Source organism: Blennius ocellaris (genome assembly GCF_963422515.1).
Source record: "Blennius ocellaris genome assembly, chromosome: 8".
NCBI lineage: Eukaryota > Metazoa > Chordata > Actinopteri > Blenniiformes > Blenniidae > Blennius > Blennius ocellaris.
The window spans coordinates 5,455,406-5,466,537 of record NC_137657.1 but is presented as its reverse complement, the minus strand read 5'-3'; the positions used below and the strand labels follow the sequence as shown (position 1 = coordinate 5,466,537).

The following is an 11,132-nucleotide window of genomic DNA, read 5'->3' as shown; positions in this document are numbered from 1 at the left end:
TTGCTCAAGGACACTGTGACGTGTGGACAGATGGAGGTGGGAATTGAACCTGCATCCATCCATTTTGGACTGTCAAAGACAGACTGTTTTCTCATGGCGAATTTGTGAAGCCACGTGAAATTAAAATGTTCTCACAATGTAAAAACAACCTTTTCTTCTTTTTTTTTAAACAAGGTTTGTTTATTCAAGATTCAGTTAAACAATATTACATTGGAAATCACCTATAATTTTTCCCTCTTTTCTTCCCTCCCGGAACCCCACAGTCAACATATAACAACAAGTATCAAGCCAGACAGGTTGAAAGGAAACACAAATACAATAATAATAATACTGTCAATAATCACTGCCAATAAAATACCTCAGAATGCACACAAAGATGTAGTGTAATTAACTGATCTACAGTAGGCTTTCCTTTCAAATTATTAGTATACAGTTATACAATTTCAACTGCATCCATCTTTTGAAAATAGGCAAGGAAAGGGTCCCAAACGTCATGAAATTTTTTAACTGAGCCTTTTGTTGTGTATCTGATTTTTTCCAGCTGTGTATGATACATGACGTCACTGACCCAAAGTCTAAATACAGGTGGCTCTGCATCCTTCCAACCCAGCAATATCCTCCTTCGAGCCATAAGTGTACAGAAAGCAACCAGACTAGCCTGGGCCTTGGTCAATTGTGGATTTGAACTCACTCCAAAGATTGCCATAAATGGGCAAGGGGTCAGTGTCTTATTGCAAGTCTTGGAGAGGACCTGGAATATACTGTTCCAAAAGTAATGCAGTTTTGAGCAAGTCCAAAACATATGCAACAAAGAGCCAGGTTCCCGCTTGCAGCGGTCACAAGTGGGGTCAAATCCATCCCTCATCCTACTTAGCTTGGTTTTTGACCAATGGAGGTGGTGCACAACCTTAAATTGAATAACTATATGTCTGAGGCAGATGGACGAAGAAAAAATTCCCTCAATTATTTTATTCCATCTCTCAATTGAAATTTGTTTACCCAAATCCTCCTCCCATTTACATTTAAGTGATTGCAATGGTGTCAATTTATGTTCATTTAATAACCCATAGATCAGACTTATAGCACGTTTGGCATCTGGTTTTATCTTAAAGATATAATCTAAAAGAGAGTATGACGGACAGGAAGGAAAGGCGTCAGCATTACACATCATGAAATCCCTGAGTTGCAAGTACCTGTAAAAGTGTGACCGTGGCAAGTCAAACTTAGAAACCAAGAGTTCAAAAGAGCAGAAGACATTGTCACTATAGAGTTTATACAATGAAGTTATTCCACCGTTTACCCAGATGTTGAGTGCCTCATCTGTTAATGATGGATAAAACATACAATGTCTCCGAGGAGGTGCAATAAGGGATAGATAATCTGGCACAAAGTAGGGATGGCAGTGCAACGCAGTCCACAGGCATTTTCTCTTGTATTGCCCATAATGGTGAATTGTCTTGATCCATGGTCCAGTAAAACATCGTCCTGATATTAGATGCCCGAAACAACCTTTTCTTGTTGTAAGTCAAATGTGTATATTTTAACTAATTTATATTTGTTGTCTGCGCCGTTCATGCCGATGCTTGTTTTAATTACTGAGACACTTGTTTTATTGCGTTCTTATAATAGTGATTTATGAGTGAAACGTTTCCAGTGAGTCGTTCTCGTGTCCCTCCAGTGTTTACTCATCTGAAGGGAGGAGTCACGCACACGTTGTGTTTTGTTAATTGCGCTCCTCTCCGCTTTCTTTTGTGCGCCTGTTCACACCGGGGTCCGTTCCAGTGTGGCACCGGAGTACCCCGTCAGCGCGTGTGTCGGGCGGCGTGGGTTCCGCGGGGTTCCACGTCACACAGCAGCTGTTGTTCATCCCTGTGTGGTGGGGATGGAGGCAGTCGTGGGCGTCACGTGACTCCGCCCCGCGCCCCGACTGGCTGATGCGCGTCACGTGCCGCACTGACACGTTGTCATAGAGACTGTCTCGACCCACGGCGACCACGCGCGTCTCACGGTGTAGAAATCAAGCGCGCCCCGACAGATGCTGAGGGGCGGGACTTTGGGCGCGAACAGCGTCGGGATTGGTCGAGCACCGCGGCAGCGCGCTGCGCCGTGATTGGTCAGAAGTACAGCGGAGCTGCCGTTCAGTGAAACAAGCCCCGCCCCACTGGACTCAGACTGCGGAGTGCTCCGGGACCAGAACCGAGCGCCTTCACACCGGGACTATCGGGAATCGAACAGTGATCGGGAGCCGTTCTGAGGGCGGTTCGATCTGTCGGACGGGATGTCCCGGTTACTGGAGAGCAGGAGGCAGGACAGGATGAAGGAGATCAACCTGAAGGTGAGTTCCCCGGAAAAAAAAAAAAAGAAAGAAACGGACTTAAGAGCGCGTGTTCGCTCAGTTTTCTTCTTGATCCGGGGGATCTCCGGACGAACCGGGACCCAAACCGGGTCCGGAGCCCCGAGCGGGGCGAGCCGCGGGATTTTCCGGGGCAGAGAGTTCAGGCTCGGGCGCACTTTGTTCCGCTTTGTCCGCCGCTCACATCTGGAGACGGAGGCGAACCCGGGGCCGTTTGTTCCTCCAACTGATGCTGATCGATCGATCGGTCCTCGATCAGACAGTCGATCGATCGATCGGTCCGGACGGAGAGAGAGAAGCTTTGTGATCAACTTGGGATGAAAGTTAGTGAAGCTGAGAGGAAAAAAAACAAAAAAACGGGAAGCGGACACTTTTTTTTTTCTTCTTTCCGTTCAGATGTTTTTATAGAGCAGAGCTGCCGCCCGGTCTCACGGTGTGTCGTTTTCTGCTGTGTGTGTGTGTGTGTGCGTGTGCGTGTGTGTGTGTGTGTGTGAGTGAGAGAGAAACATACACACACACACACTTGGTGTGTTTGACTGAGTCCGTTAGCTGCAGCGTGGCCGCTTTGTCCTGCAGGAGGAAACCAGTGGGGGGAGGGGCGGCTTGTGTGTGTGTGCGTGCGTGTGTGTGTTTGGCTACGGGAATGAGTGAGAGCATAGACTCAAGAAAAGAGAGAGCACAGACAGCAGAGAGAGAGAGAGAGAGAGCATTGACAACAGCAGAGAGAGAGAGAGAGCATTGACAAAAGTAGAGAGAGAGAGAGAGCCCGCATTGACTACATGAGAGAGAGCCTTGACAACAGCAGCGAGAGAGAGCATTGACAAAAGTAGAGAGAGAGAGAGAGAGAGAGCACCGACTACAGCAGAGAGAGAGAGCATTGACTATGGCAGAGAGAGAGAGAGAGCGCACCGACTACAGCAGAGAGAGAGAGAGCATTGACTACAGCAGAGAGAGAGAGAGAGCGAAAGAAGGAGAGATCAGTTAATTTCAATGAGACGCATCACGTCTCCATGTCAGTGTATTTCCTCAGGCTCCAGTGTTTGTCCTCAGGCTCCAGTATTTGTCCTCAGGCTCCAGTATTGGTCCTCAGGCTCCAGTGTTTGTCCTCAGGCTCCAGTGTTTGTCCTCAGGCTCCAGTGTTTGTCCTCAGGCTCCAGTATTTGTCCTCAGGCTCCAGTATTTGTCCTCAGGCTCCAGTGTTTGTCCTCAGACTCCAGTGTTTGTCCTCAGGCTCCAGTATTTGTCCTCAGGCTCCAGTATTTGTCCTCAGGCTCCAGTGTTTGTCTTCAGGCTCCAGTATTGGTCCTCAGGCTCCAGTATTGGTCCTCAGGCTCCAGTGTTTGTCCTCAGGCTCCAGTATTGGTCCTCAGGCTCCAGTATTGGTCCTCAGGCTCCAGTATTTGTCCTCAGGCTCCAGTATTGGTCCTCAGGCTCCAGTGTTTGTCCTCAGGCTCCAGTATTGGTCCTCAGGCTCCAGTGTTTGTCCTCAGGCTCCAGTGTTTGTCCTCAGGCTCCAGTATTGGTCCTCAGGCTCCAGTGTTTGTCCTCAGGCTCCAGTATTTGTCCTCAGGCTCCAGTATTGGTCCTCAGACTCCAGTATTGGTCCTCAGGCTCCAGTATTGGTCCTCAGACTCCAGTGTTTGTCCTCAGTCTCCAGTATTGGTCCTCAGGCTCCAGTATTGGTCCTCAGACTCCAGTGTTTGTCCTCAGTCTCCAGTATTGGTCCTCAGGCTCCAGTATTGGTCCTCAGTCTCCAGTATTGGTCCTCAGGCTCCAGTGTTTGTCCTCAGACTCCAGTATTGGTCCTCAGGCTCCAGTGTTTGTCCTCAGTCTCCAGTATTGGTCCTCAGGCTCCAGTATTGGTCCTCAGGCTCCAGTATTGGTCCTCAGGCTCCAGTGTTTGTCCTCAGACTCCAGTATTGGTCCTCAGGCTCCAGTGTTGGTCCTCAGGCTCCAGTGTTTGTCCTCAGGCTCCAGTGTTTGTCCTCAGGCTCCAGTATTGGTCCTCAGGCTCCAGTGTTTGTCCTCAGACTCCAGTATTGGTCCTCAGGCTCCAGTGTTGGTCCTCAGACTCCAGTGTTTGTCCTCAGGCTCCAGCGTTGCTCATTACCTGATAAGACATGAACTGTGGTCTGGTGCGGAGCAGAGACGTAGGAGAAGCTCTTCTTCTTTCCACCTTTCTGCTGATGTGACAGAACTTCACTTCACCTGACAAGTGGTCCAGCAGCTGCCATCTTTATTATTGTGTTTGTTGTCTTGTCCCCGGCACTGAGGATAAAAGACGTTTTTATAAAAGAGTGAGGTGAGAAACCTTCCCAGGGGCTCCTGTAACATCCTCCACTGTTTGTATTTGTCGTGGACCGTCCATCGTAGTTTCACCTCCACCTCATTCCGTCTTCTCGGCCACACAGAGGCTCCGGTGCTCAGTCCTTTCCTGTTTGTCAAAACCAGTTTCACGGTCTGAAGAAACCAGACCAACGGCTTCAGAAACCACCAGAACACCGTGAATCTGGTGTCCACTGAGCTACAGCCGTCCAAACCACGTCTTGAAGACGTCCTCTCCATACCTCCATAAGACGTCTTCAGGGAAACCAGAATGAAGGGTTTTGGAGTTTTTTTGGAACGTCTTTCCTGGACATTGCATGGACGTCCTGTCTGGACGTCTTATATACGTCCAAGACCTCTGGATGATGTGACGCAGTTGAATAAGGAGTCTTTTTTTTGCCATAAATAAGGTTTTCAGTTCAAATCCACCTGTGGTCACAATTCTGTTATTGCATCATCCAGAGGTCTTGTTTAGACGTCCATATGACATCCAGACAAGACGTCCATGCAATGTCCAGGAAAGACAAATACGTCAAAGTCGTCTTCTGGAGGAGTGGGGATGACGTCTTATGAAGACGTGTAGCTCAGTGTCGAGACGTCGTCTACCGGGGACAATAAAGACGCAGGTTTAGAGAGAAGGTCCTTCGCAGCCCTGATATTCCTTGAACGTCTCCAGGACGTCCTCAAACGTCTGGAGGAACGCCGGGAGACTGTGTTCCCTGCAGGGCGTCGTGGAGTTCTCTCTGTAACCAGGCCTCTCCAGCTGGGATTTGGTCTCTCTTCGTTTTTTTTCTTCTGTTTCTGCCGTTTTTCCAGGCCAAAGGAAAAGTCCCTGCTCTTTGCTGCCTGGCAGGTTGGCCAACGTCGATCTTTTAGATTTGAGGATTTCAATAGATCCTTGAGTTTATTTGTGGTTTCCACACCTTTCTCTCTCGTGGCGTTGGACCTGTGCTGTGGACATAAAAGCTTGATTTAGGATCCACACACCCTGCAGTCACTGTCCTTTGCTTCGTCCTCGGATCTTTCATCAAAGGCTAAAAAAAAAAAAAAAAAATCGCACTAAAAGGCTAGGATGCAGTTTTAGGGAAAAGGTTCCTAATAACACACCATGTAAGAACCAGACAGTGATCTGTACATCTTATTCTACTACTAGAACTCATACAAAGGATATTTAAAGCTCTAAAACCGGGGAAGTCCAGCTGAAGATATTCTGTTTTGACCGGCGGAACATCTGTTTGTTTTTCACTGATATTTTCTAAAAACAACTTCCTCACTGCAGCGTTAGTTGCAGCTCATATGTTTACAAGAACATCTGTATTTTATATTCTTACTGTTTCATTAGATGTTTCCTCTTTTTTTTTGTCTCCTGCACCATTTACCTTCAGGTTTCTCTCTAGAACAATCCATTAGCTGTGACATAATTAAAAATATAATAACATGTTAAAAGGATTTCACTTACAAAGTGCTTTTCCACTCAAACTGACATCATGAGTGACATTCATCCATTCACACATCAGTGAGGCGGCCGTCACACAAGGATTTATTCACTGAAAGTTTGATCTTTTCGTCTTCAGCAACAATTTTGTGTCGAAGGTAATTAGTAAATAATCCTCTGGGTTTATAAATACATATCTGCGCATCATTAAATGGTAACAGCTTTCGTTTATATTTTTTTATTTTCCTCTCTAAAACCCTAAACTCTTCACTATGGGGTGTCTCGGTCCTGTTGTGCTCTAATGGCACAAGTTCAGTCAACTTCTACCTACTTCTTCTGAGTATCGACATCGTTTTTCCTTTTTTTTTTCCTCTTGTGGCCTGTTGACTTAGAAAATAAAAGAGAGTGCCGACAATCTCCCTCCACTTTTAACTTTTTTTCTTGGTGTGCGTTGACAAGGAGAGCTTTGTCAGTGTGAGTAAGTGACGGTGCTGCTCCCTCACCGTCACGACCTCCACCCTGTTCGTCTGTTTGCACTCTGCTGGTCTTTGCTTCACTCTTCACACCTCCGGGTTCACCACGCCGCCACGTTTCCTGTACTGGTGCATCTCTCGTTTCACTTTCTGTACTTTACTTCCTGACTCCCAGCAGGAGTATTAAATCAGACGAGAAGCTTCAGAACGACGAGGGGAAGCGTTGGGTTTTACCTGGTGGTGCTGAGCAGCCGTTTGCTGCTCGTTGATATATAGAGTGTGAGGTCACACCACTTCAGCTCTTCTTCTATTTGCAGCAGACGACAGGAGGACAACGGCCTCTTTCTCCTCCTCCTCACTGGGCTCTTTCTTCATTGATCAGCTGATGGCTGGTGGCTCCTCTCACAGGCCGACTCCGGCTCATCCTTCCGATTGTCCTCGGCTCAGTGAGCACAGATGAAGTTTCTGACGCGTTGTTATTGAAATATATAGAAAGAAGCTGGATTAGAGAAGCTCTCCCACATGTGTCAACCTGCAGCGGCAATTAAGAGCTTTATCAAAGAGGAGAGTTTGAGGCCTGATCCCAGAAGTCGAGACTGAAACTGGTTCCATATGAAAGCAGCCTGTAGGGGGCAGCACTCAGACCCCCATTCACACAATAACGTTTTGGAGTGAAAACACTACAACTTTTATTGAGTGTTTGTTGCTCTGAGCTCTGTGCTCAGTACACACATGCTCAGTAGACCTACTGCACATGCTCAGTAGACACATGCTGAGTAGGTCTACTGCACATGCTCAGTAGACGCATGCTGAGTAGGCCTACTGCACATGCTCAGTAGACACGTGCTCAGTAGACCTACTGCACATGCTCAGTAGACGCATGCTCAGCAGGCCTACTGCACATGCTCAGTAGGTGGACAATAAGAACAATGTTTGGCTCCAGAGTGTCTTGACTCCCAGGCCACGTTCTCCTGGGACTCGGTAGTTTTAATCCATAATTTCCAGACTGTAAGCCGCTACTTTTTTTTTAACACGCTTTGAACCCTGCCGCTTAAACAATGACGTGGCGAATTCATGGATTTTTACGGGTTAACGAGGTTCATGCCGCCAATACATGGGTGATGTGTTCAGGTCCATCACGTAACTCCAACCTTTCTTTTTTTTTTATTTGGTGGTGGCGTTGCACGCAGTAGTCCGCACATTACGGTGGTATTGATAACAGACAGACGACCAAGGTGGATTATTAGTAATGTTAACATTTTTTCCGGACTATTCCGCACCTGAATATAAGCCACAACCACCAAATTAAAAAAAAAGAATTTAATAAAAGAAAAGGTCGGAGTTACATGATGCACCTGAACCTATCACCCACCCAGGGCCACTAATGGGTGCTGTCGTTCTTTTTTTGTAATGAACAACAATACAACGACGGCGCCCACTAGTGGCCCTATGTTTAAACATTGTCAATGTTTCTGTGTCGATGTAAACGGACATCCATTTCAAAACGTTTCCGTGCAAACGCAAAACTTTTCTGAAACGAAAACACACAAAGAAACGATGTGGTTTGGAAGGGGCGGTAAATGTAATTGAACATAGAAACTCGGTCACTTCAGAACGACGAGGGGAAGCGTTGGTTTTACCTGGTGCTGCTGAGCAGCCGTTTGCTGCTCGTTGATATAGACCAGGGGTGACCACACTTTTTCAGCATGCGAGCTACTTATAAAACGACCAAGTCAAAGTGATGTACATATAAAGAATCCTCAATATATTTGAAAATAAATATATGTTTTGCATTTCTGTAGTGGGTAGATCACTTTGACTTTGATCACTTTGATCACATTGTACATATAAAGAATCCTCAATATATTTGAAAATAAATATATGTTTTGCATTTCTGTAGTGGGTAGAATATATAATGATGTACCTTGCAAAACCGTATGAGTCAATATTGTGCAACACAACATAATTAACTATAAAAAAAATGTTGTTTACTGAGTTTATCTGAGTTTACTCTGACGACGCCTTCTTTGGTATTGCGACGGTCGACTGGCAGACGAGACAAACGCACTTCGAAAATGACATCGTGAAAAAAAAGTCCACCTCCCATTCCTCGTGAAAGTGAAACGTTTTCGTCTTCTCACTTGGTCCGGCTCCCCCACTTATGTTTGATGACCAAAGCTTCCTCTTGTTTAAAAGAAAAAAGCGAGGACTTCAAATTTGCGGTAACTCGCTGACTAGCTTGTTAGCTTTGCCACACTTTGTTTGTGGCATGTGCGGTGACCTAAAGGTCAGAAAAACTCAGCCGTCATCTGATGCTGCGTTCGATCGTACTCGTAATTCGGAAAGGTAAATTAGTTTCATTACACCAGCGTCTTTTTTTTTTTTCTAATGTAATGCAATCTACGATTACTACCTTTGCGGTCGACTGGTAGATCGCGATCGACGTGTTGAGCACCCCTGATATATAGAGTGTGAGGTCACACCACTTCAGCTCTTGGTCTATTTGCAGCAGACGACAGGAGGACAACGGCCTCTTTCTCCTCCTCCTCCTCACTGGGCTCTTTCTTCATTGATCAGCTGATGGCTGGTGGCTCCTCTCACAGGCCGACTCCGGCTCATCCTTCTCATTGTCCTCGGCTCGCAGTCACCAAACGATCTATCTCCATTCCTGCGTCTCAACATGACAACCGACGTGGCCCCTGAGACTCTGATGAGGTGTAGAATTCTTAAATGCCCCATGGGAGTCGGGAGTCGGCTCACTTTTTCTGTCGAGTCGATTCGATCAGTCGATGAACTCATTTATAATGATTATATGTAATTTACTGCCCCGTTTATACTCGCTGAGGCACAAACTTTGACCTATTAAAAACAGAGGCCTTCCCCTCACCCACAGACATATGGTCCTGTCCCACAACCCCCCCCCCCCCACTCCCTCAATGTGATGGATTAAAAGGAAAAAAGTAGAAAGATGTGGCTAATCTGGTAAAGCCCGAGAGGAAACGCCATCAAATTAGGTTGAGGCGTCCTGGAAGGCTCAGGCTTCAGCCTCTTGCTCTCTGTAGGTTTCAGGCAGTTTAATATGAGAGATAAAACTGTGTTCATAGTGGAAAATAACCTGCGGGTTTCCTGCTCAGTGAAACCTCAGACTTGTCCTGGTTGAGCTAGAAGAAGTTCTCCTACATTCAGGATAAAAAAAATTAAAAAAAAATCTAAAATACAGTAAAGAAGAGCCTCAGCTGTCATTGAGAGACGAGGGAATATACGCCTTTGTATTGTCTGCATAACTGTGAATGTTGACGCCATGTGTCCTGAAGACATTCCCAAGTGGAAGCATATCAAAAGTTAAAAAGCATCGGGACCAAGATTGAGCCTTGGGGAACGCCACATTCCATTTCATGGACTCCTGAGCTTACTATAGATTTTTTTTTTTTTTTTTTTATCTGAGCAACAAAATGATAAAGGAAAACTAAACAAATATAAAAACAATTTCTGCCAACTTGTTTTTTTCCCGCCAATTGTGCCAAAATCCTTAATGATGATCCTTCTAATAATTTGTACCTGAAGGGTTTAAGATGAAGTAAAACTTAAAGCAGGAAGGACGAGGATTCTGGAAGGCGTCTGTTCTTACAGACCTCAGTCATGAAATGTTGTCCCTGAGATCATTTACTCCCTGGAAGCTGATGTTTCTCCTTTAAAAAGTGAATAAATACAAGTTTCTGGAAGATCTTGATAAAGAGACGGTCGGGTTACAGGACATAGGAAAGGTTCCCACCAGCAGAGAGTCAGGTTTGTCTCTGTCCAGGTGCTTTGAGGAGTCGTATTTGTGTCCCAGTGAATAAAACCATGGCGGTCTGCAGGTAGGAGCGACGGCGCCGGCTCCTCTCCCCCCGCCGCTCTCCAGGGGGTCCCGGTGTCAGATTCGCCCTCCATTCCTTCTTTGTTCGACTCCACAAAAAACCCAAACTGACACCACAATGCAGAGCGGCCACTCTCCCTCTTGTCCGGCTGACGGTCACATGACTGGGCGAGGAGCCCCGGCGTCACAAAGCAGTTGTGGTGGGCGTGGCTCTGATGGGTCTTGTCATGTGTTTCTCTGTGCAGAACAAGGAGAAGGAGCGTCTGAAGGAGCGGGAGAAGGAGGCCCGAGAGAGAGAGGCCCGGTCCAGCAACGGCCACCTCTTCACCTCCCTGACGGTGTCCTCCACCACCCTCTGCTCCTCCTGCAACCGCAGCATCACGGCCAAGGAGGCGCTCAGCTGCCCAGGTAAAGGCGGCGCCGTGGTGCGTTGACGCTCCACGTTCCTCTGACCTTCTTCCTGGTTGTCGGGGCGACTCCAGGTCACCTGGGGGTCAGAGGTCAGAGGAGAAAACCTCAAAACACCCACAGGAATGTGATCAGGAAGCTCTGGAGGTTGAAATCAGGCAAAACATGAGATTGAGAGGAATTCAAATGTCCCTGTTCTGGACTGGGTCCAGAAACGAGTCCATGTGTTTAAAGTTACTCTGCCAGAAGAGACTTAGTTTGATATCACCGCCTACCAGTGTT

The 11,132-nt window shown here is 46.8% G+C and overlaps 1 protein-coding gene across 1 annotated transcript in view; it reads left to right on the top strand.

The window, feature by feature from the left end:
* The first annotated feature begins 2,221 nt into the window (after nt 1-2,221).
* The window catches only part of arhgef2b (rho/rac guanine nucleotide exchange factor (GEF) 2b), a 17,262-nt gene continuing 8,351 nt past the window's right edge, over nt 2,222-11,132 (top strand). The window contains exons 1-2 of the mRNA XM_080501146.1: nt 2,222-2,335; nt 10,688-10,850. Of these exons, the coding sequence (XP_080357272.1) occupies nt 2,279-2,335; nt 10,688-10,850 (220 nt within the window). The 5' untranslated portion in view covers nt 2,222-2,278. The remainder of the gene's footprint in view (nt 2,336-10,687; nt 10,851-11,132) is intronic.